Source organism: Pseudonaja textilis, chromosome 2 (assembly GCF_049901715.1).
Source record: "Pseudonaja textilis isolate UNSWEBS1 chromosome 2, rPseTex1.2, whole genome shotgun sequence".
Classification (NCBI taxonomy): domain Eukaryota; kingdom Metazoa; phylum Chordata; class Lepidosauria; order Squamata; family Elapidae; genus Pseudonaja; species Pseudonaja textilis.
Window position 1 is genome coordinate 151,561,266 of NC_141991.1, and position 27,256 is coordinate 151,588,521.

Here is a 27,256-nt window from a genome sequence, read left to right on the forward strand (position 1 = left end):
CCAATCACGGCTGTTCAGTTGACCAATCGGGTTGCAGTCTGTGTGGACCAATCAGGATTCAATGTTTGGAGTATGCTAATATAGAACAGGTTATGCCTGGACTTTGAAATTCAAGAGACATACATCGTTCTTCACTAATAGTCTTCTAGATCTTTAATGTAGAGTATGAGTTTATTGAGAGTATATCAATAAGTTTTAATGATTTAAATATTTTAAATATTTAGTCTAATATCATGCTTCTCTATTGTTTACTATTTTATATTTCTAACTTTTTGGTGAGCAATTTGGAGCTCTATAGAGATGAAAGAGGGTAAAAATCTAAAATAAGTAATAAAGGCATTGATTTATTTGATGCATTCTTCACACTTCGTAATTTCACTTTTGTGATATCTTACTTACAGAAGAATGCTCTTTTACTGTCAACTTCTAGAATTATGCAGACTTTTTATGTGCCATGTATTCAAACTTCCATTGCAATCAAATGTTGACATTGAAGGATAACAAAACAAAATCTTTCCTTGTTCCCTCCCTCCCTCCCTCCCTCCCTCCCTCCCTCCCTCCCCACTTCCATTGAAATTATTCTGTAAATTGGATGATTTTGCCTGAATCTGCATGCATATGGTACAAATGCGTTTGTAACCAGTACTCTCTGTGATTGGTCACATTTACAACTCCTTTTTTGGGGGAGTATTATTTCAATTCAAGAAACTCAACAGGAAATCAGTTTGAGCATTTGTTTTTCTCGTGCTGCCTATCTTCCAGTCTGTTGAGTTATTGCCTCTTACCTCTTAGCTCCTGTTGCCACAGCGTCTGGTCCAAACTTTTCTCTGGCTGATCTGGAGAGTCCCAGTTACTACAACATCAATCAAGTGGCTCTTGGTAGACGGTCAATAACATCTCCACCCTCTAGCAGGTAGGTCTCCTACAACCTTTGTGAAGTGGAGAAATCTTTGAATTCATTGAAAGATTCTTAAAACCAAATGGCATTTCTTGTAGTAATTAGTCCCAACTGTGAGGGTGGTGGTAGTAAGTACTTAACCCTGTATTTCATTACATTGTTGCTTATGTTCTGTTCCTCTGTGTTATATTTCCACTGCAGTTCCACCAAACGGCCTAAGTCACTAGATGACAGTGAAATGGAGAGTCCAGTAGATGATGTGTTTTATCCTGGAACAGGACGGTCCCCAGCAGCTGGAAGCAGCCAATCCAGTGGTTGGCCCAATGATGTGGATGCGGGTAAGAGGCAACAGTCTTTCCTCATCAGTTAACATATTGAGATGGAAAACAGTAGTAAAAGGACTAGTCTGATCTTTGCCCTTCCTTTACCATCTCCATTAGGCCTGCACAGATTTCATCCACAATGACATCTGTTCTTCCAATACAGTGACCATATTAGTTAATGCTTTGTTAATGAAGAAGGTATAGGACAAGTGACAATTATGTTTGTTTCAGGTGAACTCTGTTTGGATTCTACAGACTGGAAGGAGCTGTTTAGGAAAATGGTTCAAACAAGTTGGTATACGGTTGCTTACAACAAATTTGAAGCATAGCCCTTTAACAGACACATACCTAAACACAGGTGGAATCTCACATTTAAAATATGGTTACAAAATGAAGTTAAACCTGCACAGAGCACATGGGGTGGATAACTCATCTTTTGAATACTAGCAAAAAACACTACATGGCATGCAATAATATATAAAGATTCCCAGCATGAAACCCAGTGAAATAAGGTGTTCTGAAATACTACATAAGCATAATGGAACCAATAGTAAATTGTACACATCGAATGAAATTCATGTAGACTTCAAAAGACTGTGATACAAACATGCTATGGTCTGTGTAGTTTTGCAGACTGACACATCTAGATAACTACCTCAAAGATGCTAGTTTGTGAGCATGAATGAGAGCATATTGGCATGCATATGTTGAATATGTGCATGACATAATCTTCATGAATAAAGAGAAAAAGGATTAATGTCAGGGTAAAGAAATTTGTGTGCAGGATAATGGGAATGAAGTAACTGCTACCTAGTTTGAAGGTTTGAGCAATGGACTCCAATGTAAGGCAATGCAGCTGTCCATAGTGGGATTTCTTATAGTACTGGAAATCAACTGTCCTTACAAGAATGGATTCTGGCTGTATTGGAATTAGTGGAATAAATAGGAACGAGGAATGGGATGCTGGTGGCTAGAGTGAATTGACTATCTATGGTCCAAATATTCCTGGTTTATCTGAAACCTCTCTGGCGATTCTGATTAAAGAGCTGATGAAGTAAGTTTGACCACATATGAGATATAGGAAAGCTGAGCTCTGCTCTGTTCTCCAAATAAGGTATACAGTATATTTTAATTATTGCATAAAATTTTTGCTGTAAATTTAAATAGTAATTTGCTCTTATTGTTTGGGTATTCATCTGTTTGCTTAGCAGGGTATTTTCCTTCATTCCAGAAGAAATTATCCTGTTTTCTTTAACCAATGTGAATGAAGAAAAATATTTTAAAAATTCAATCTTCTTCACAAAAACTAAATTTGCTTTATTGGAAATACTGTCAGCCCAGAGAGTAGCTGTGGTGAGGTGTATGTGTATACAGTTACAGCTTCCATCATTTAAAGTAATCTCCAATTCAACTGTGTTTTCCCACACCTAATGGGCTACTGGCTGATCATATCTAATCCCCATGATCAGCCAGTAGCCCATTAGGTGTGGGAATTAATGTAAGTCTTGGATGACATAGAAGACGAAAAGAAGATTCTTAATATTGTATTGTCCTTTTCATTACATTTTCATTATTTTTATATGCCAACATGGAAACTCTAGCTATTCTTCTGAACCTCTTCCCACATTAATATCTTTATCCCACAATATACCAGTAGATAGTTTATGTGGATACATAAATTTGTAAGTCAGATGCCATAGGAAAAAAGGAGCATCCTCTTTGTACATATTTATGGAAATACAGCGTTACTAAAGTATATGAAAAGGTTTGTGAATTTGCACACTTACTGTCAGAATAGAACAGTGGGCAGCTCTGTCTAGATGATACTCTACTTCCAATTTCTAGGGTAGCTTCTAAAGAAAATAGGCGAATACTCCATTAAAAGGAGTGTTCCAATGCAGCATACAGCACATAAAATCTTGAGCCAGTTTCTTAAATGCTTTATAAGCTGCACTTCCTCTGTGTTTGCAGTATATTTGATAAATCAAAATTATTCCGCTGATCTGTAGGGAATAATTATGGGAGTGGGTTTGTTTTGTACTTGGGTCTTCCTTCATTTTCTGAGGGCTGAAGGCTGTGGAACAAGCTGTATTCAAAAACATTCTTTCTCTTTCTTTCATCTCCCTCCTCCTCCTTTGTCTTGTTGAGGTTTGTTCCCAACCATCTGAACAAATCACCAATTAAGCAGCACAGCTGCAGGGCTTGTATGAACAGCTGGAGAGACCATCCAGCCGTCTGACAGAGACAGGTGTTCACAGCTGGCTGGCAGCCCCCCTCCCTATCCCTATGCACAGGTATCAGGTGTTAGGCAGCTGGCATGAGATAACAGGCTGGGGGCTTTTCTCTCTCAAGCCCCCCCCCCCGCCCCCCTTGCCTGCTGCTGAAGTGCCAGATTGTGCTGCATTAGAAAGATAGTGATGAACAGGAATGGCCCATTTCTGCATGAAGCAGAAATCTGGTGACATACCCCTTGAATATTGGAGGACCAATACAGATTGGTCCTCCAATATTCAAGGGGTATGTCACCAGATTCCTGATTTGTATCTGTTGAGACAGCATTTTATAACTCAAAATCATATTTCCCAGGTTGTGGATGCTTTTAATCAAGTTCAATTCACAGCGTGGATCTAAGAATGCACACACAAAAGAAATCCTTCTTTGACACTACATCACCTATCTCTATTGTATGTCACACTGAAGTGAACTGCCCAAAGACAGATGGTTTATTATAACAATGGCTTGTGTGTGCATTAGAGTGGAGTCTAGGGGTGAGTCCAAGAGTCAACAAATCAGTGATACTCCAGGGCAGCAACATCAGAGCTGTGTACAGCAGCTAATTCTAGCAAGGTACAATGAAATGTTGCTGTGTTTCTAGTTCTAACTATGCTGCCCTGCCCTTTTCTTCTATATTCCATTCCACAGTCAGGTCATAGTAACTGAATTTTTATGATAGCTAAGCATATTATACAAGGCAAAGCAAGGCAAGGCAAACTTTATTGTGATTATTTTTTACTGTGAGCACATTGGCACACATTAAAAAATGAAATTCTGTTGCCTGCTTTCAAAAGAAAGTATATAACTACCCATGCATCATATATATACATATGCTATATACACACGTATACAAATCTAGACCCATATATATACGTGTGTGTGTGTGTGTGTATACACACACACACACAAACACACACACACATATATATACAATATACTAATCACTGTCCATTTTGAATACATAGCGGAAAGACTTGAAAGTTCACAAGATTGATAACTGTATGGAACAAAATCTAGTTGTCCTGCTTCTGATACCACGAAGCCTCCTCCCAGAAGGTAATAAAGAAAACAGGTCAGGAAGAGGATGTGTAGCATCCCAGACAATACTGTGGACCCTGCTCAAGCATTGGTTATATACTACGTCCATTCAGACATTTCAAACTCAAGGTCCGCGGCCCAGATCTGGCCCGTGATGTGTTTGGATCTGGCCCATGGAGCTTCCCTGGAGACAGCAAGGGGGTGGCCCTTGCCGCCTTGGTCCTGGTCCCTTCTGACTGGGTGGTCTCCCTGGGTGCACACACAGGAGGCAGCAAGCACGTGGTGGTTGGGGGTGTCAGCAGTTGCAGCTCATTGGCCCCTTGGCCACTCATTGGCTGGCAGTGATGGCCAGCTGGATGTGAACCTGGGGCATCCAATAAACCATGCTCGGCCCTGCCCCACCTGCACTGCACTCCTACCTCAGGGTCCCACAGCCGACGCAGCATCGGTGGGTTCGAGCACCGCAGCTGTCAGGCCAGCCCTTTAAGCAGCAGGTTGGAGGCAGAGACACAGAGAGTAAAGCATGTAATACGGCTCATTGGACACTCTGGGCAGCCGCCCGCCATTTCCCAGCTGCGGGCAAATAAAGACAGTGGGGCTGGGCAAGGCAGCATAGCCAGTTGTTGTCACTGCCTATTGTGGGCCCTGCCCATTAGACCGATGCCATCCAGCCTTGTCTTTTAGCTCCATGGGATGAGCCTTCCACCACCGCTACACCAACAGCCCCAGCAAATGGGAAGGGCAGAGAGTTCCCATCCCCAAGAGGCAGCCAGGATTGCTTTTCCTAACCTGCCCAAGCCCAGCCCTGGAGCTTCCTTCTGCAGGAATCGGGATGCCATTTGAGCTCACCCTCTGATCCCACCTTCTGTCCCTTAGTCCATCAAAGCTCTGTCTGTGGAGTAACTGGACATGTTCCGAGCTTCCCAGTGCCCGAAGTCATTCTGGCATCTCCCAAATCCTATCAGCTGGTCCACCTCTGAAGGAGCCATTTAAGCGAGAGGAGCAAGAGACCAAATCCCCCCTGGAGGTTTGGACCCTGAGCATCGCTTCTGGCCTACCCAGACCAGAAAATCAACTCCCCAGAAGGCTAAAGTCTATTTTTATTGAGATTGTGCTGAACCTCCTTATCATCCTGTGAATCAGGGAGATAACTCTCAAGTGGTTGTTCTAAAAAGGCATTGTTAAGCAATATTCTTTGTTTGGCCTCAGATAATTCAAACTGCTGAATAAATCAAGTACAGAAATGAAATTTAGCTATATTAATTAATAGTAAATAATAAAACAGCTTTGCAGATAAAACTTGCAAACCTATTTAATAAATACTTCAATATAATGAGAGATATATACTGATGACAGCAGTATCTATTGAAACAAGACATAGCCAAACTATGGAAAAGAGGCATTATTCACTAAGCAGCTGCCTGAGGGAATAAAGTAATAAGTGCTTTGACTTGAAGAACCTTAAGCACATATCACAATTTCTAAATTGTAGCTGGCCAAATGAAATGATCTGAGCTTCTCTGACAGCTCAACATTTTGTTCTTGAGTATACCCAACTATTTCTGAATACATCCAAATTTCAGTCACTTATCTTTTAAGCTTTAAAGCTTTCAATTCATATGCCATTCTTCCACATTTACATTTTAAATATTAAAGTTTGAACTTCTTAATTTACTTCTTTTGTTGTTAATTTATATGGACACTCTATACAGCATGGGTACAGAATCTTTGTGTCCATCTTGGTCATAATATTTGTTCATTTCTATTGCACTGCTGGTTATGGCGAACTTTTTTTTTTCCTGGAGAGTCCCAAATATATAAAAGCTGTTATCCTCAATGAAATATGTAATTTGTCTGTTCAAGTTGCTATTGGACTTACCCCATAAAACTTGTTCTGGAGTCTGATACTATACTGAAAATAAAATGCTGTGAGACTCCTCTTTCTCCTTCAGCCATGCTCTGCCATTTTAACACACACACCCTGACATATTTCTTCATCTTCAGGACTGGCATTTATTTCCCCATTGCAAAGTAACTAACATTTCAAATTTCAACTGCAGAAGTACTCTCGGTCATTCACAACTTTCCCATTCAAAGATAAAATTACTACATGTATTTGTCTATTGTATGAAAGAATATGAAATATGAAAAACAGGACAAAAATGCAGTTCAAATTCTTCATCCTTCATCATCAGTGTATCAGTCAAAACTGAGTCCCACAACAGTTTCAAAGCAACATTTAAAATGTTGGGATTTTTTTTTCTTCGTAGCATTTTTTTCTTCGTAGCGTTTTCCCACAAATGCAGAATCTACTTTTTAGATCAACCAAGTGTTGATCCATTGGTTGTGACAGAAAGTGGCCAACTGGCTTGTCTCAACCAAATTTGGTGTCATGGGCTGAGAGGGAGTGACTGGCCCCAAATTACCCAACTGGCTTTCTTGCCTAAGAACCCATAGTCTCCTTAACTATTTGAAGAGAACAGACCAAACTATCTTTTATTGCTCTTGATACTTATATACTGTATTATAGTATAAGGATATTAAGCCTTGTAATATGTAAGAAAAAGATGATTGATAATGACAAACACATTCCAAGATTCTTTAATTATAATGTACTTTTATACTTTATAATATACTCTATTGTACTTATTTCCTAGGAACAGACTACAGTAATTATATCCTTGAGATATAACTGCATAGGCTGATTGTTCCCATGTCTGATTTTACTGAGTTTTTCTTATTGGCCTTGTGAGAGGTCATCAGATACAATTCTTTTTAAAATGCAGGCTGATCTTCTTTCCTCTTTTAGCAAGCCTTAGTCTACCACAACCTAGTATATAAGATAGAAGAAAGTGGAATAGCCTGCTTGGTTTCTCAGATTTGCACAACATACAAAGTTTTATGCGGGGGGCAACCCTGTGATTAAACATTTAAACAAATAGATAAATAAACTGAAGACAGACATGTGCTTGGCATTTTGGTTTCCCACCTTGATGATATCTGCCCCACCACCAATACTTCACAGAAGTGTATCAGTCAAGCTAAGAGAGTCACTTTCACATAGTGCAGAGTTCTCCAACCTCTTTGACTTTGCAGACTGGCAGTGGAAAGGAGGGAGAGGGACAGTGGCAGGCAAGTGTGCGCCCACAGCTCCACTTGCACAAAAGGAGCATGCACGTACTTGCCCACCACTTCTGAGGCTCAGTTCTGAAAGGCTCAAGCTCCAGTAGTGGGCTGGGGACCCTTGACATAGTGGATAACATCCTGGGTTAGATTAGGATATGGTAAGCTCTAGGCATGGAAGCTGGAAACATAATTTTACACCAGTCACTCTCTCAGACCAACCCAAACCCAGGAGTATTGCCGTATGGATGTTGCCTTGAGTTATACAAAACAGAAACAGAATATAAATCTAGTAATAAATAATAATTTCTGGGGGGAAGTAGGAATCAAGAGAGTCAGGAAAAATACATCAGAAAAGTATTTCAGCTGTGCTGATCAGCGAAGAAGTGAAGCCATTTCTGGAAAATAATCAATTTCAATTGTTCTCTTGTGAATTATTAAGAGTTTTTTTCCCCATGCCTTTTACTATTTACTTTCTTCACTTTTTGGCTATTATTAGTTCTCCTGGCCTCCAACTAAGGCCTTGCTCAAATGACGTGATAAATCTAGGTATTTGTAGGGAACTGTGGAGCAAACTTAAAACAGCCTTTGAACAAATTTATATTGATGTTTAATAATAAAAGGAAGAGTAGCATTTGTCATGCAAATAAGCATTTTCAATCGCATGGCAAACTCCACTGAAGCAAGACTGCTTTAGAACAAAGGCAAGAAACTGATCTGGCACAGGGCTTTGAAAAACCCTAATAAGCATTCAAATTACATCTTGTCACTGAGATATAACAAACTTAGATGTGCTCTAGGACAAGGAATAGTGAGTAGCAGAGAAGGGGGCAAAGATAGATTCTTGAAAGGAAATAAAATATTGCAACCTGATGGAGTCAAACACTAATTTATTGCACACCTTGATTGATGGATCTAAATCTTAACAAGTGGTAGAACTTGGCTAATCTAGTCTGCGCTTGGAAGCTAAGGATATGTGCTTGAATGAATCCCAGGACCGTACGGTAGGCTGGAGTATAAGTTTTTAAAAAATCCTGGAATTGGTTGCAGGCAGCTACTTCTGTATGTTGCCTAGATGTATGTAGATTCCAAACCAGACACAAAGAAGATTTTATTTACTTTTATTTTTATTTTATTGATGGAGGCACCTCAGAGACACATGGAGATTGCTCTTAATAGTATATTTTAAGTGCTGTAGAAATAATGAATAATAATGCTACCTGTCTATCTACTTCTACTTCATTGTTGGCTTTTATGCAGAATAGATATGTGAGCTGCTTCTGACAATTCATAAAAGTGACAGGTAGAGAAACTAAAAATTGAAAGCAGCCATTCCCAATATAATCCCTTAGATCTGTTGTAGAACATAAGTTGGACCACAGAAGTGAATGAAAGAGCATGGCTAACTACTAATCCATCTTTCCTCCATCTGTTAAACCATGAACTTTCTCCCTGATTCCTTGCCAGGACCGGCTTCTTTAAAGAAGTCAGGAAAGCTGGATTTCTGCAGTGCCCTGTCCTCCCACACCACCTCCCCGAGAATGGCTTTCACCCACCACCCGCTGCCTGTCCTAGCAGGAGTCAGACCAGGTGAGAACAAAGCCATTTTCTTAGGGGGGGGAATGGGTGGATTGTGGGCAAGACGGGAGGCAAGGGACAAAGTTGTCTCCTTGGTAGGGCATGTCAATAGATTCAACCACCTTGGTTCTGGCAATAGTCTCTTGCTGTCTCTTTTTCTCTCACTTCCTCTGTCTTTTGTTCCCCTGCTTGCTTGCTTTTCTTTTTTCCAAAATGGCTTAATACATTGATTGCAAACTGCATTCTCAACAATTTATCCTTAAGATGGCATATAAAGAGGAAGGTTTTGATAAATCAGATTAACTTGAAAGCCAACAGCACCAAGTTGAAATTAATAGCAGTGCATAGATGGATTGAGATCCAGTTTAATATATATAGCTTCAAATGATCATTTGAAAATGCTTTGGAAAAGGAAGCTTCAGAATGAATGGATATCTACATTTAAATATTTCTTTAAAAAAAAATAGGAGACTTAAAGGTTGCCCCTAAGAAAGGCAAATCTAACCTACAGGCTACATTTGATACATTGACAGTTGTCAGACTTCTAGTGACTTATTGTTTCAAGGTGAAATACTTATTCTTGCTTCTCTGAGGTGTGCTTGAAATTGAAGTAGAACCCTAAGCCCCATGAGAGTGAAAATGACAAATGTATTTTCAGTATATTTCTTAAAATCTTTTAAAAGTCCATATTTCAGTCTATTTTGAGAGTCTGTTTGGAACCTGAATGGCTACACTTATTTCACTTCTAAAATTAATATTTATTTTTATTTTTGTTATTTATATGCTGCCTTTCCAAGTCACTTTCACAGGGTGGTCTTGTAATGAAAATAAAAATAAAATAGTACAACAAAAGTAATGAAATGCACATCATAAAATAACAGCATTAAAATGAAAAACAGCAGATGGGAAAATGTAATGAAGTCCAATCATTGGAGAAAAAAAATATCAGTTTAAAATGCTTAGGGGATTTTAAAATATTTTCCCCCTGGCATTAAAATCCCATCAGAGCAGGCAGAGTCATATGACTCAAAAATATCAAGGTGCCAGCACAGAAAAGACACTAGATTTGTCTTCTATCTGCCATTTTTTGTGACAGTGGGGTCATCCATCCAAAGAAAGACATCTGAAGATTTTTTCATTGTACAGGAAGAGTCATAAGGAAATAGGCATTTCAAAAAGAAATGCAATCATTTCTTGAAGGAGAGGAAAGGAAGAAATCCCTGAGGATTTTACTCTGCTTGTCATAACAGTCTATAGGGGGCGACGCTCATCTCCATTTCAAGGGCCAGTGAGCTAGCACTACCCTAAGATATTTCCATGGTCACGTGACCGATATGATGTCACAAAGTGCTATTTCCTCCCCACTGAAATGGTATCTATGATACAGGTTGCACTCGCATTTTCATGCTTTCAAACTGCTAGGTGGGCAGGAATTGGGGCGAGAACAGGAGTTCACCCCATCGTGTGACACTTTGGTCTCAAACCCAACACCTAACCACTGAACCTTCGCACCACCCCCAATTTCTTCAATTTCTTGAAGAACAGGCTATGACCTTTTCCTTGTTTAGGTCATGGCATATTCAGCCTTCAGCCAAGGCATTTAAAACCTGTGTGCTTAGATCAAATGAGCAGAGAATCTGTTTAAATGCTATTTACAAATGCCTATGACTAGTGTTTTGGAAGAACCATAATATAGATGCATACGTTGGAGGTATTTATATTTCTTGTAATCAGCCATAAGCATAAAGTTTGAAGTTTAGGGATGCTATAACAGATTTTGGTGTCTGGCTTTTCTTAGGATGATGATGTGGTTTCTGATTAATAATGACTTTATATCACTTACAGTGATGTTGTACTGCATTGTCAGCTGTTTTGTACGGAACTGTAGAGGTTGCACATATATGTGCAGTAGAGGGAGGGAAGAAATAGAAGAAAGCATTTTAATTCAAGTAGCAACATATCTGATGAGGTGATTCAGGTAAGGAATAGAACAAACAAGTTTATAATACATTCCTCTTATCTAGATAAGCCACTAAGCTGCACTGTCAAATGGCTTGCCCTGAAGCATCAAACAGGTTTTGTAAACAGACTACTAACATTTTAAACATCAGTAGGTTGAAGAGTTCCTTGCCTGTCTGTGTTTTGGATGCTGCCATGGATGGCAGTTAAAGGGGCAGTATCATTGTAAACTTAGTGCCAATCAAAGTGCATTGTCAGAAAGATGTAGGAGTTATGAAGATCAAGTTGTTTTGTGAGAACTAATATCAGTGGTATGTTTGGAGAGAGGCCATTACTTGCTTGAGTCTCTACCAAATCTCCACCTTGTATGAGCTCATAGTATAATACTACTTTGGTGATCTAACAAAAGAATTTATTGTGGCCAGGACTGATTTCTCTCTTCTTTTTGTCTTGTAATGTCTCTGACAGCAAGTGACAGTATATAATAAGCAGGTTTTCAAGGAATAGCCAATATAGGACTCCAGGTAATGAGGTTAAAGAATTATATAATCTACATTACAGAAAGAAGAAAAGGCATAATATTAAAGGAAGCAGATGTATGCTAAAATAGGTGAAGTGTTAAGAAAATGACCTGCCATTTAAAGTATACATTGGATACCGTTGATCCCAAGCTTGGGTGAAAGCCATTAGCTAAAAGACACTATAATTAAACAAACAGTTATTTTATAAAAGGCACCAATACTTTTTGTGGAAGGCGTATTCTACTCATAGTTATAGCATAGTATAGGAACCACATTTCAAAAGCTTTTACAGGTAGTCCTTGACTTACAATAGTTCAAAATACAACAGTTTAGCAACTATTCAAAGTTACAACAGCACTGAATCGTTTTTCATACTTATGGATGTTGCAGTATCCTTATGGTCCTGTGATGAAAATTCAGATGCTTGTCAACTGACTCATTTATGACAGTTGCAGTATCTTGGGGATATGTGATCCCTTTTTGCAACCTTCTAACATGCATAGTCAATGGGAAAGCCAGATTCACTTAACAACCATGGTGGCATAATGGTTAGAATGCAGCATTGCAAGTTAACTCACTGCTGACTGCCAGGAGTTCGATTCTCACCAGCTCAAGGTCGACTCAGCCTTCCATCCTTCTGAGATCAGTAAAATGAGGACCCAGATTGTTGGGGTCAATATGCGGTTCTGTAAACTGCTTAGAGAGGGCTGTAAAGCACTGTGAAGTGATATATAAGTCTAAGTGCTATTGCTATTGCTACTAATTTAATAACTGAAGTGATTGACTTAATAATTTTGGCAAGAAAGGAGATAACATGGGGCAAACTTAACAACTACCTCACGTAGCAACAGAAATTTTGGACTCAATTGTGCTCAGAAGTTGAGGACTACCTGTATTCATTAATTTCAGTGCTGATTTCAGTCCTGATTTCATGTTCTAGCATTAACAGCTAGTTCAAAACAAGGTGATCCGATGAATCTTTCTGTGCAAAGAATTGCCCAACAAATATATTTTGCTTTTGCAGCCCTGCAGTTATCACCTCTGAAAGCAACAAGACAGTTTGTTCAGATTTTTGGATTTCCCTTACAACTGTTCAGTCAGCTAGTCCAAGAACAGCAAATTGGAAATTGGCTTGGGGTGTCTAAATTAGTGAATTACAGTTCATTCCCCTTTTCTATATGCTTCTTACCCTCCTTCTAGCTGCCCAGTATAGCCTATATTTCATTGTTATGAATATCTGCTGTGCTCTTGTCCTTATTCCCTATTCCAATTTCCGCCATCTGCCTAGTGTATAACTCTGTGTAGGAAAAATTTCAGCCACATACAGCAGGAGAGAGTCAATCCCCAGTACACAACAGCTGGTTTCTTGGCTAATTTCCCTCTTCCCTTTCCATTCTACAATGTGCCAGTAATTCCCAAAGAGAGAAATACGGTCATGCACTTTTGCCCTTTTACACTTGGGTGTTAGTTAGAAGTTATTTATTTTAATGTACATTATTCTTTATAGAACAGTTAACGAGAAAAAGGTTACTAATGAATTAGAAGATAGGAGTAGAAGGGAGGCATTCAAAAGAAGAAAGAAATAAGATGAGAGCATAGTAATAAGATATAAATGTAAGAAAATATAGGTATTTGTATTTCATTTTGATTAGGTTACCACTCTGAAATAAAGTACATAATAAATGAGGATGGGGGCATCAACAAAATTTAGTAAAAATTTCAGAGATATAAAATACATGTTCTGAAGCAAATGTGTATCCCATTTTTACTGCATGTATATGTGCATGATACATATATGGTTGTTGCAAATTCCGGATGTATAATGCATGCAGCTCAAACCTGCTTGCACATCTTTGCAAATGCTAACCTCTTTTGAAAAAGAGAAACTAGCACTCCTTGTTGGGATTGTTACATTCTTTAATTAAAACAGCCTTGAAAATAAGAATATGGGATAATTTTTCAGCAAAGGCTTTGATGGTATAGGTAGCTATTGGGCTGTGGAAGCAGCATGGCATGGGGGTTGTTACTGACATCTCTTTCTGTCACTCTCTCACTCTTTCTCTTTCTGTGCTTCTCTCTCTATTTCTATCCATCTGTCCTTACACTCTCCAGGAAGCCCCCGTGCCACAGCGTCGGCCCTGCACTTCCCGTCAACCTCCATCATCCAACAGTCCAGCCCCTACTTCACACACCCGACCATCCGCTACCACCACCACCACGGCCAGGACTCGCTGAAGGAATTTGTGCAGTTTGTATGCTCGGATGGCTCAGGCCAGGGCTCTGGGCAGGTAAGAGCCTCGCACCTTAGCCCAGGGATGCCGGCCAATCCACCAGAACCCTGCCTTACAGCCCTTTTCTGCCTCTTCTCCCTCTCTGTCTCCCTCCCAAACACTGATTGTTTGCCTGCCTGCCTGCCTGCCTGCCTGCTTGCCTGCCTGCCTGCCTGCCTGCCTGCTAAAGGCATAGGAACAGTAAACAGTATTATTTCGTCCTATGAGTCTGGCAGAATGGGCCTTCTTTCCTTGAAAGAACTGTCTGACTGATACTGGCTTGCTCTTGGCATCTTACCTTTACCTCAAATATTAGACTGAATTCCAAGGCCCAACATTCAGGCTAGAGAAAACTAACTTCAAGGCAGCCAGAATATCTTTTTAAAAGAATAGATGAGAAAGATGCAGCATATTCAAAAGAGAACCTTCTCTTCTGTTTTACCTTAAGTGGGAACTGACTTCTACAGGATGGGCAGGTAGAGCCCAATCAGGTTTTACTTTCCCTATCAGCTGATTTCTCTACCCAATTCTGTCTACAGCTTTTTTCCAAATAAGTTTCTGAAGGGTTTAAAGTCTTCAGAACTCCTGAACAAAAGAGGCTTCCAGAGGGTTACACTGAGCACATTCTAGAATGTTTATCTTTGTGACATTTGTGAAAATGACATGAATGGCAGGATCCAAAGATGTTAGGCTTTGCAACACTGGAAAAGAACTTATAAACCTGCAATTGATATTTTTTCAGAAAATCCTGGAGTTTTGAAGTGTGTGGTCTTTAGTTATATTTTTGGGAAGAAAGAGGGAATTCAATAAACTTAAATATTAAATTTTGAGGCACGGATAATGTTTTTATCATCGCCTTTGATTCCTAAGTAAATTGGATTGTACTTAAATATTGCTTTTAATATGTTTGGCTCAGTTTGAGGACTCCTATTGAAAGACACCCCCCCCCGCCCCCATGACCTGATAGATAATAATTCAAGGTTCTGATGTTATAAACAAGCATACCTCCTTAATAATCTCTTTGTAACCAACCTCTGTGAGCTGACAAGAGTCTTGAAAGAGAACCATTATTTATCTTTAACATCTTTCCCCCAGGGATGAAAGTATTAGACCACAGTAGCTTCTATTCTTAAAGCAATTTAGTCCCAGTGGTGTACAAACCATCTAATATGGAAGCCACCTTGAGCCTGACAAATAGGCTGTGTGCAAATTATTGTAATAAACTAATAAAAATTAAATTACAAAAATCCAGGGGAGTTAGTTGATGGATCACAGTTGAAACAGGGGAATCTGTTAACTGTGGCTTTGTGGGAACAGTAGTTCTCACCTGTTCCTTTAGAGGGCAAGAAAGTCAGGAGTGGTTCAAATCCTATGAAAAATTACCGTTTGCTGCTGTTTTTGTTTTATTGTAATCCATGGTCAGGATTTTTCCAAAATATTGATGCATCAGTAAGTCCTATTGCAAAATGTCTTGTAGAAGTTTCCTTTTCATGGAAGTTGTTAGCCTATTGTTTCCAGATCAGTGTGATTAAATGAACACTTATGAATTGGCCCTTTTTAAATTAGCTTTTTTCCTGTCCAGATTATGAATTTCTGGATCCTTGACTTTCCTTTCCTTTATGTTATAGTAAAATAGTTTATTTCACTACCCAGAAGAAGAAAAAACCAAGGAAACCAGTCCTTTTACATACACACAGATCTGAAATTTCTTATTCATAATTTGTTTACAGTTTCACTGGATACAATGACATAAACTGAAATTTCAAACAAGCAAGCTTTTTAAAAAATCACTCAGCCTGAAAAGCCTCAGCAGTGAATTTCCTGTCTGAAGTGGAAAGTTTGATGATAGTGCAAAAGTATTTTATAGCACTACTCCCTCCAAAAATTACAAAGTAATTCTTAAAAAACTTCAGGAGGACAGCACATAAAATAATTCAGTGAAGTCTGACCATAATATTGATGATTTTCCCATAAGAAATAAATGAATCCAAAGTGGCAATTGCAGGATAAAAAGCTAGTATGGAAGCAGATTAGCTGGCATTAAGTCTTAGGAGAAGAGCTTTCAGCCCTAGACAGGCCCATCTAAGCTAAAAACGACAGACTCATTGAGGTTCCTTACCATGCTTTGTTATTTACTCCAGCGTAGCATATTACTCAGGATAATTATCCTGGCTTAAATCTGCTCCAGGAATAAAGTAATTCCAGAGACCAAACAATAGACTTGTTAGTAGAACTGGATATTAATGGCTTGTGGTACTTTATTGTCATTCTTAAATAATGATTGAATTTTATGTTGGTTCCTGATGGCATTCGTATGCCATCCAAAATCTAGATATTTCTGCTTCTGAATCCTCAGAGAACTTTGACCAAGCCTGGGAAGGCAATGATTTACAAACTGCATGAAGTCTGGGAGCAAGTAGATTGATTGCAGAAAAATCATAGGAACACATTAATTGTGGCTTCTTGGCAAAGGGAGCTATCACCTCTGTTCAGGAACTGGTAAAATCCCCAACAGCTTGCCTTCTGAAATCATGGGTACTCCATCACTGGAGGTTTTTAAGAAGAGACTGAACAATAACTTGTCTGAGATTGTATAGGTTCTCCTACTTGAGCAGGGGCTGGACTAGAAGACCTCCAAAGTCCCTTCCAGCTCTATTCTGTTCTAATTCTAAAATCACAAAATAAGCCCCACTTTCTTACACATATCTGTGAATTCCTAATTATTAATGTAATATCCTTTCCATGGATTTTGCTTGCTGCAGAATCCAAATAGAAAAACTGTTGCTTCTTATATACTGCACGTGGCAGGGAGGAACCAATACAAGAAAATAATTGCCCCAAAGCTTCTAGCATGAGACTTGTGAACAATCAAAATTAGTTAATTTCTACTAATCCAAACTCATTAGTTCTGTCATACAATTGAATTTAAGTTATTATTTCACTGATTTATGTATCACAGCGAAATATTTTCTTTGTCTTAAACACAAGCTTTCCCCAAGAATTTGGGAATTGTAAAGACAGTATCTAATTCTGAGGTTTCCATCAGTGCTGCTGTTTGTAATTGAGGTGTCAGAAATTGTTTCAAATTTCAGCAATTCAAATTCTTTCTAAATTCTTGTGGTATAGTTCCCCAATAACAATTGGTATACTACTCTTGATTCCTTCCATTTGTTTGTTTTCAAATTTTGATATTTATAGTAGTAGTGATAGCAATAATATTTTAAAATGTTACAGAATAATATCTGTGCTCATTTTTAAGAACTAGATTCATACTTTTTTTTTTGAGATCCATGGGGGGGATTTTGCTGAGAAAAAAGGATACAGTCATTAACGATGAATATATAGCTTAGGTTATATGTGAACAGCGCATACATATCTTCTTATAGATCCATTCAATTAGGCATTGAAACCTGCAGACTCACAAAACTAGGAGGAAGGACATGTCTTGGACGCAGCCAATCTAACCAGAAGAATACAGTCCATATCTCACGATAGTGGTTGCTTTTGCATTAATAAGTTTTCAGAGATAATGAATAATTCCATGAAGTCATTGGTTTGTTATCTCAATGAAGTAGTCATTGTTCAGCCCTGCCTATCTGTGGGAACAATGGCAATCCCTTGATAATGACTCAGGCCTGACTTGTAATAAGACAAAAGGACAGACACATCTGAAAGGAAGAGAGTGGGAAATGTTTGATGTGGGAAATGTTTGAGGGAGGTAAGGGGAAAAATAAAACTAAAATATGATTTTAAGAAGAAAGAAGGGGGCAAAAAGGGTATTTTAAATCAAATTAAAGTCCCTCCACTTCTCTGCCCCAAGAGCCGCCAGCAGATACTGCATCTTTAACGTTGCCTTGTCTCGTTCACGCATCACTGTATTTATGTTGTTCGCAGCCTAACGGTAGCGGCCAGGGCAAAGTCACGGGGTCATTTTTGCTGCCGCCACCTCCACCTGTGGCCAGACCAGTGCCCCTTCCAATGCCTGATACAAAATCCACCAGCACTAACCCAGAGGGCGGAGCGCCGACACCAACATCACCCTGTAAGTGGACCCAAGTGTAACCCAAACCACAAAGCAAAATGGAACTTAGTCTCCATTTCCCACCCTAGGGCCCTCACTAGATGTCAAGTAAGGCAGAAATAATAAGGAGAGCAGGAGGAACAAGACCAAAAGATGGGCAAGGAAAAGAATGTGCACAGTAACAAATGTAGGAGAAAAGAGGCACAAATGAGAAGAAGAAAGGAAAAAAAGGTGAATCAAATGGGAATGAAAGGAAAAAAGCAAGCTCTAAGCAACTGGCAGATTCAGAAGGTGGGCTTTGGGCACCATGTTGTCATCATCAAGTCTTATGCTTTGTGCTTATTTTTAAGATTTAAACACCCCATCTGACCCCTTTCCTTAGCTGCCATTATCCCTTTACACCTTCCATCCCATTCCCCAGCGTTTAAAGATGCAGTAGCTGCCCAACTCCAACACGTTTATTTTTTTATTTTTTTATTTTTTCATTATATTGTTGGTTGCCATGGTGGCTTCTTGGTAAATTTGGGGATTTTTTTCAAGGGAGAAAAATAAACCATAGATTATTCTGAGAATAAGCAATATTGAGAGAAATTTGAATTTTGTAATGCGAGGAAAGGTTGTGCTTATAGATACTATGGTGCTTCAAATATAAATTCCCACTAAGATCCATAGCAAGTTTACTCTCATCACCCCAAATTGTGGTCTGTGCTTTCTCAGGAAAGGGTAATCTGATGGAAGGAAGGAGGAAGGAAGAAGGAAGAGACATTAGGAAACTGAACTTCCAGAAAATGGCCTTGATTTTTGATGATAAATAGAAAGAACCCACACATTTGAGTGGGAGTGGGTATATCAGAAATCTAGAACGTCTGTTCCCTCTTTTAGAAGAGCAGGTATCTCCTGAAGAGTGGTGGCATTATTCAATATGAAGCCTATCTCCATCCTAGAAATGGGAATCCTACTTGATTAAAGATGGGGTGGAAGTTAAAACTTCTAAATCCAATAAAGGAATTATTACCATCTTTCTTGGCTTCAAAGAGTCCCTTTGGAGATAAGGATTGGCTACAGTATCATTTTCTTTTTTGCTTTTTCTCCTTCCCTCCTTTCTTTTTCTTTTCTACATCTGTGCTCATGGCATTACTCACTCTCACATTGTTCATACTCTTCATTAAATTTATGATAATTTATGGGAGGGGGTGGTAATAAGAAATGGATGGTGACAAGCTGTAGACATAAAGGAGAATTCTAGAGCTATGTTATGTACTGATCGCCATCTTCCTACTCTCACAAGGTGGCTAACAAAGGTTTCAGAAGGAAATAGTGTTGCAGCTGCTTCTAAGGTTGAAACTCAACCCCAGCTCTCATTAAGAACTGATATGCATGATCAGCAGGGACCGGTATAAAGTATTAATGCTGCTCTGAGCCATATCAGATTGCCAGTAAGGTGTTGGTTTTAGTGATGAAGATAAATAAGAATAATCGTTTGTCTCAAATTTATTAAATATTTGAATGCTCTCCCTTCTTGAAAAAAACACTCCTTATATTTTGGAAAAGGTCTAAAATATCTCTCTTACATAAGCCCATTTTGTTCATTTTTTTAACAGAGACCAGTAAAATTCAAACCCTGTCCAGTAGTATAACCCAGTAACAGCCCAGAAACAGCCCAGTAACAGATCCCTCATGTGGGCCTACTTGTTGTGTAGCTCATCTCTTCATCCCTTTTGGTAGCTGGAGAACAACACACAGAAATCTAGTCTAGTCTAGTATTCCATTGAGAACCAGAGAGTATGTGATGTAACTTGACTTACAGGTTAGCAAAAACCATTTGATTCTTATAGCCAAATCCTGAAGTCATCTCCATAAGCCAGCTCTTAAACTCGCCAAGAGCTTCTGCCTTCCCATCAATGGCCTATCAGGTTGGGTAGTTGGGAAATCAGTTTTATGTGTTGATCAATATTGTGATCAAAGACTGAGGGTAAAAGTGAAATGCCATACTTGGCTGTTTTCGTGGACTCCTGCTAGTGTGTATGTGTATATATTACCATGAGGTTTGTAGTACCTCTAGATAACATTTACAATATTTCTTAGCCCCAGACAGGTTTCCAAATTGGAGATAGGCTTGGGGGAGAGGGAATCGCCCATGTCCATTCCCTTCTCCTTATGTAGCTTTATCTAGAGCTCTGCCCTCTTCTGCCACCAACCAAATACTAAAGAGTTGAGCTTAGTTATTTCTGGCACACAGTGCTGTGCCCAGGAGAGGCGTGCAGACCTACATCTCCTAGCAGGCCCATACATGGTCGTGTTCTGGAATGCCATCTTTCCTACAAATGGATAGGAGGTTTGCCTGAGTCTACTTATAGTAGTTATAACAAAGAAGCCCCCAGCCACCTCCAGGGATGCAGAGAAAACTAGGCCACAAAATGAAGGCTTTGGACCTATACCCTGAAAGAAATAATATGCCCAAGAGAAATGAGGTTTATGGAACAAAAGCCAGATTCTCCCCAGTATTCATCTCACTCAGTAAAACCTGTATAATAAAATAAATACTATCCCCCCCCCCAAATAAAGGCACAGAGAATGCTATATATGATTTTATGGAAGTCTCCATGAAGCTGTTGAGATTACTCCTGTAGTAAAGCTGGCTTTTTCTATCAATATCCTTAAATTCCAGTATCTCAAACAAAAAAACAGAATTATTTACCATAATTCAAAGGAAGCCCCACTGACAGCTAAGAGCTGGCTGTTCCATTCTTTTGTGTTCACTGACAAGAGGGTGTTCTGGGGAGGAAAAGGTGGTGGCCATTTTTTTTTCCTTTGGGTTTTGCTATCTTGAGTCTGACGGGCCTGCATGCCCACCCTTTTCCATCAATGCCATCAGCCTCACCTAGTGGCCCTAACGGCCTCACATCTCTTTCCCCTCTAGCATTCTCAGCGCCAGGCTCCTCCTCCTCTGCCAACCGGTTTGTCGGCATCGGACCCCGGGACGGCAACTTTCTAAACATCCCCCAGCAATCTCAGGTAGGGGGAACCAGCTTCATAGGGGTGTATGTGCTACAGTCGCCCAAATGCCTTATGTGGGAAGGGGAGGGGAATGGCTCTGTTGAAGGGATGGATGTGGATTACCTCAGAATTTTTCTATCTATGAATAAGAGAGAGTTCAGTTGCAGAATAAAAATTAGGACTGAACATTAGGGATCTAAATATTTACTCATGGGGTGTGCCATAAAGTCCAGACTTTACAGCCGAACTCTTTGGGGGATTATTGAAAGACAGTCATGTTTCAGAAATTATGCCCTTCATTTTTCAGACAAGAAACTGAGTTTCAGAGAGGCTTATGAGTCTCAATCTAAGATGGAATTCCCAAGATGGAATATATTTCAGTGACAGACTGGGGGAATGGGGAAGATCCATCAGTCTGCTCAACTATGTTCATTGGGTGCCTTTGAGCAGGTCACTGTCTCTGAAAGATACGATGTATTTACTGTTCATATGTTCTCACCATGCAATGAAATGAAATATGGCTCAAGACTACTAGAGACTTCCACACTGCTATTGCTTTCATGCTCCAACCCTGAGAAGCAATTTAGAAACCAACTGTCTTTCTTTATGCCAATTTGATATGCTGACAAGAATAAATTTACATCAAGTTCTTCAGATTCTGTGGCAGCAGTAATCTCCTCATATCCACTTGGTACTTCGCACAAAAAAGGCTAAGGGTCAGTGACTTAGTGCTTTACAGCTGTTCCTTTCCTACCAAATAGAAGGAGAAATTGACAAAACACTAGACAATTTCACTTCTCTGCTATTTAGGAAAAACTGCACAGGCCTGAAGTTAATTTTTCCCTTGTAGAATCAAGAAATAAATAAGTTCAATGTTCCTGTGGCTATTGTAGGAACACAGAGTTTGAAGCTGCTGCTTTCAAATTGATGCAGAATGTTTAGTCTATGTTCACATGGCAAAAATCATGTTGATCATGATACGTATTTTACTCTCTGTATGCAAACTGAGTATGGAAAGGTTGCAATATGTGTACTAATCATAGTTACTACCCATAGTTATCCATAATTTTTCCAATCTCAATATATTTTGGGAAGAATATACCATCATTTGGTATGACCACACATATATTACAAAACTATAGTTTAGCTTGTTGTGCATGGGCAAGAGCAGAATGTGATCTCTCCAGCTGCTCACTTTTCCTCATGGTGTTTGGAATAAATATCATCACCATTAATGACAGTTAATGTTAACTATTATTTGTTTAAAGAAATACTCATGACTTTTGTGATATAAATTTGGTAGTAGTAGTTAAAGTTAAGTACAGATATTCAAGTTCAAATAATTAACAAGTTAGTAGTAAACTAAGTAGAAATTAAAAAATGCAGTTTATCTCAGGAAAAGAATGAAACGGACATCCATGCAACTTATTTCCATTATGCTAAACTTTATTTAATAATGACATCCCAATGCTTCCTAAGCATTCAAGCAATATATCTGTATGCCTGGAAGATGCTGTTTCCAAAGCTATGTAATCAGTCATTACAGCATTAGGGTTTTGTTTATTTCTATGTACAACAAAACTTCAAAACAGTATACAAAAATTAAGTTGTTAGAATTAAAATTTTTGAATTAAAAATTAATTTTGAAGGAGGCAAGAGTAATTTAAACTCTGTTAAAAATTAGTTGGCAAAGGCAACTTATGGCACCAGCAGACTCCCCAACTGTGTGCTTCTTTGGGCTCCCCATGCAAGGCCACAGAATCTTGTTTTAACCTCTTTTTGCAAGGCCAGGAGAGTGGGGTCTGCCTCACCTCTGGGGCAGAATATCCCATAGGACAGGAGCAATGGCAGAGAATGCTCTCTTCCTAGATCGTACCAGCTCCTTTAACTGATAAAGTGTGCAACATACCTTCCCTGCCTGACTTGATGGGATAGGCCAGTGTAATGAGATGAAGCCCGTTCTGATTGCCATGTCCCTTCCTTGATAGCAGCCCAGAGGCTTTGAGTCAGATCCTTATTGTATCCAAGATCAGTTCCTTTCTAAGTTCCCCCTAGTGGTGAATGGAGATATAAATTTGGACCTTGCTCTGAGGCAAAAATGAGGATGAAGAGTGGGCAATTCCAAGTCTAGAATTGTGTAGCTATTTAGAGTATACCTTTCTCTAATACACCATTCCACTCAGCGTGACATCTGTGCTGAGCACTGGAAGATCACTTACCAGCTTTCAGATTTCCCAGGTTAGAGTTTGATCAGAAATCCATTCCTGAAACCAACTTCTGACTTCCCAGGAAGCTTTGCTCCACCATTACCCATACAATCCTTTAGAGAACAAAAGGAGGATTTTGTTTTTTGTGGATTAAAATGCAAACTGAGTTTATGGTGCATTGTTTTTGTCACATATAATCACTGCAACTAGAAATCCTAACTTTATGTTTTCTCTACATGGTATTCACTTGTACAGGGAAACAATATAGCCTGAGCAACATGTGGGAGAAGAATAACATCTAGAGGGGGAGGAGGGGGGGTTTACCAATCATAAAATTGCTTCCAAGGAATGAAGAAGAGCTGTGCTATTTGTTCCCCTGATTTTTAATAGGCTACACTAACTATGCTATGAGATTAAGTTGCTTAAAGAAAGCACAATGGGGGGCTGAGCCTCTTTTCATTTCAAACTTACACAGGTGAGAGAAGGAGTGTGTTGCTCAGCACCAGCGATATTATGGTTGGTTGCCATTAAGTGCCATTGACCCTCCTGTTTGCAGAGCATACCAGCCATTCTTACTGGAGTAGAAAAAGGCGGGATAGGGAGGACGGATTTACATATCTGTAGTTTCTGTGTAGCAGAGAATACTTTATAATGATTGAAAAATAATTGTATTTTGTTGCACAATGAATAAAAAGACTGGGTTGTTACATTATTTAGGGCAATCTTAATCATGCCAGTGCCACAACACACAACCAGAAAGGAAAATGTTGATGGTATGAAGGTTAAAGCAACAAAGAAAAGCTGAATATCGTGAGGAGGAAACATTCCAAGTCCAGCATGATTTCCCCCCATTCCTCCTGTCCCACATAAGACAGCTCTCAGCTTGATCTGTCTTTCCTTCCTAGCCTCCATTGCTCCCTGGTGGTGAACGAAGGAGCAGAGCAGAGCAGGAATGAGATTTGCTCCCCTTCCCAGCCCATAACCAATGTCACGTCTGGCCCGTCTGGTTTCCCTGAGCAACCAGACATGATGTCACACCCAGATGAACTTGGACTTGGGGGGCCAGGCAGGGAAACAATGGTCCGGAGTGAGGCTGGATCAGGGCCCAGCACGGCCGCAGGACTAGCAGGGGCACTTCCGCCAGCAGTTTCCCTACTTCTTGCTTTCTCCTTTCTGTTTCACCATTCATTACTTACATTATTTGTCTTCTTTTTTTCTCCTCTCCCGCCCTCCCTCTTCCTCTCCCTCTCCCTCTCCCCACATGTCTGTAAATATACTCCTGTTACTTTCTTTATGGCTCTTGTGCTTCGTTTCCCCTCAGAATGTCACTAGGCTGATGGGAAGAAGTTGCTCTGACTTATCATAGATAAGATGGTTGGGACACACTGAGGTATTTTTCAACCAAGGCTCTGCCAGGTGGGCTCTAAGCTTTGCCAAAAGCCCTTTAATGTGTGCGTGTGTGTTTTGTGTGCAGAAGGGGGAAATATTCCCTGCTCCATTGGCTAGGCTACAGTATTATTAGAGGAAGGCAAGGGGAGGGCAGATGTTACCACAGTAACCAATGACTTTTCTGAACTCTGGATTCAGGCAGATGGAGGAAGACAAAAGAGAGGAAGAAAAAGACAGACAGAATTGAGCAAGAGTGAGAGATGAAGGAGAGAAGCACAGTGGCTGCCAGTTCCCCCTCTCTCAGCTGTGGCTTCTGGCTGTTGCCCATAGGAACAGCTGCAGGCCCCATGAGGTGTAACAGACCTTTGCTTCTAGACATCCTGCTCTTATTATTGTTGTTGTTAAATATTCATTTAATGCCAACAGCGCATGCAGAACCCGGCACTACCCTGATTTCTACTCCACTTGGCTTAAAGGGTAAGGCTGTGCCAGCTCCAGTATGGATGAAGGGTCCAGTAGATTTCTCATTAGATAGCCATATCCTTCCAGTGCTATAGATTAGCTCAAATCAATGGGAGTGTGGCTAATGATTTTGGCATCTCCCAAGGAATGACTCATAACTTATTATACATGTCATAGTGCAACTACACCCAGAAACTGAAACCCCCAAATGGCAAGTAGTGCAAAAATCGCACCATCCTTGTAATGAAATTATTTTTCATCAAGTCAGCAAATGGCAGGCTGTACACAGCGTAGGAAAGAAGATAAAGAATGGAGCTGATATGATATTTGACTCAATACACCATTCATTGTAGGCAGGCTAGACAGAAATTATTGGGTGAAAAGAACCATGCATGTGAGAGAAATAGCTCACCTATCCTGTTTTTCTTACTAATGCCTACCAGTTGCCCCAAGCCTAGAGGTGTCAAGAGGAGGAGGAGGAAGGGGAAGGGGAGGGATATCAGGCCAGGTGTGAATCAGGAAAGCAGGGGAGGCCTTATCTCCCTTTACTCATGTTCTGTTTTCATAGAGGCCTGGCCCCTGACTTTAGACATAAATGAGGCAGGTGTGTGGATAAATACCTCTACTGGCCCACATCACATCTACCAGGATCATATCTGTACTGGGCAGGTATAAGCAAGGCAAAGCTCAAATATCAAATGCTTTTATTGTTCTGTGGTACTTGATAGGGATGTGTGAAAGCCCAGTGTGAAATTTCACTCTTCTTACTGAACCTCTTGACTTATCCTGAGCTTCCGAATGCTCTGAGAATAAAATGCCAGTCTGCTTTGAGTTTGATATGCATTCAAAACTTGTGGTAAATCCAAGGAGGTGATGAACTAATCTTTGTCACCACCTCTTCCAAGACATTTCTAAAAGATTATGAAAATAGGTGCTGTGATAAACCTTCCCTGAAATATTTAATGGGCTTAGTATATATAAAATGGCATCGAAGACAGGACTCCACCATAAAAATAAACTTCCTGAAAACAGCAGGATCAATTTTCCGTTCTTTATTCTGAATATTTCAGCCCAATGAAAAATGATTTTCAAAGGAGAAATATTTTAAAAAAGAAAGATTGCTCCACTAGTTTTAAAGTGGGAAAGAGAAAAGAAAATATCTGCTGTCCTGCTATGATAACTCTCCTTAAACTTCATTTTCCTCAAGCTCCATTTCATACCTCTTGCCTCATCCCCACAAGCAGTCTTTGAAAGATCTTTCCAAGTTTATTTTCTGTAGTAGTGTCAGAGATGGCATGGATTATATGTGAGCCCTATTTAAACATTTTCCTGCAATTTTCCTTTCAATTTTGAATTTTGAAACAGTGCAAAATCCAAACAGTGCCAATTTTTTTTACCAGCTACATTAGTTTCTATTAAAACTGGGATAACAGTTCAAATTATGCAGGTCACAAGATAGACATAGAGGATAATTGATGCAGAGGTCTTGTAGACCCCATAATCTACAGTAAAAGTATGGGGGTGGAGTGGGGAGGAAGAGGAAGAGTCTTTTTCAAAATCTACAGTAAAAGTATGGGGGGAAGAGTCTTTTTCAAAATTACTAAGGATTGAGCAGCATATCAATTTTAATAACAGAAATAAATCATAAGGAACTTCTTTCAGCTTCTCGTCAGGGGTGGGATTCAAATTTTTTAACAACCAGTTCTGTGGCTGTGGCTTAGTTGGTGGGTGTGGCTTAGTTGGTGGGCGTGGCTTGGTGGTCATGTGACTGGGTGGACATGACTTGGTGGTCATGTTACTGGTTGGCCGTGGCCAACTCAACATCACTCACATCGAGGCACGCATTTCCTCGCCTGGCTTCTCATGACTGTGGGGATCCTGCAACAGTCATAAGTGTGAAAAATGGTCATAAGTCACTTTTTTCAGTGCCACTGTAACTTTGAATGGTCACTCCACACAAGCAAAGTACCAGCAAAGGAGGGGAAAAAAACTCAAGAGAAGTTCCTGAGACAGGAAGTCTAGTCCTGCCAAGAATGTAATAAGGGTTAACGGAGAGGCAGTTTCTGTAAGGAACACCAGAATGTTTCCTTCCTGCCTTCCTTACAGGATTAGGCCAGCAATTTCTTCTAACAACTGGTTCTCCGAACTGCTTAGAATGTTAACAACCGGTTCTAGTGAATAGGTGCGAACCCCTAC

General features: G+C 39.8%; 1 protein-coding gene across 2 annotated transcripts in view; it reads left to right on the plus strand.

Moving 5' to 3' along the window:
- The first annotated feature begins 693 nt into the window (after window positions 1–693).
- Window positions 694–27,256, plus strand: part of LOC113446898 (nuclear factor 1 X-type) — a 34,467-nt gene continuing 7,904 nt past the window's right edge. Inside the window, exons 1-6 of one of the 2 annotated variants that reach the window (XM_087925977.1) lie at window positions 711–913; window positions 1,100–1,236; window positions 9,124–9,246; window positions 13,827–14,002; window positions 17,879–18,026; window positions 20,926–21,020. In XM_087925977.1, coding sequence (XP_087782103.1) covers window positions 1,137–1,236; window positions 9,124–9,246; window positions 13,827–14,002; window positions 17,879–18,026; window positions 20,926–21,020 — 642 coding nt within the window. In that variant the 5' untranslated portion in view covers window positions 711–913; window positions 1,100–1,136. Of the gene's footprint in view, window positions 914–1,099; window positions 1,237–9,123; window positions 9,247–13,826; window positions 14,003–17,878; window positions 18,027–20,925; window positions 21,021–27,256 lie in introns of both variants that reach the window. The other variant, XM_087925979.1, reaches the window with a different exon arrangement.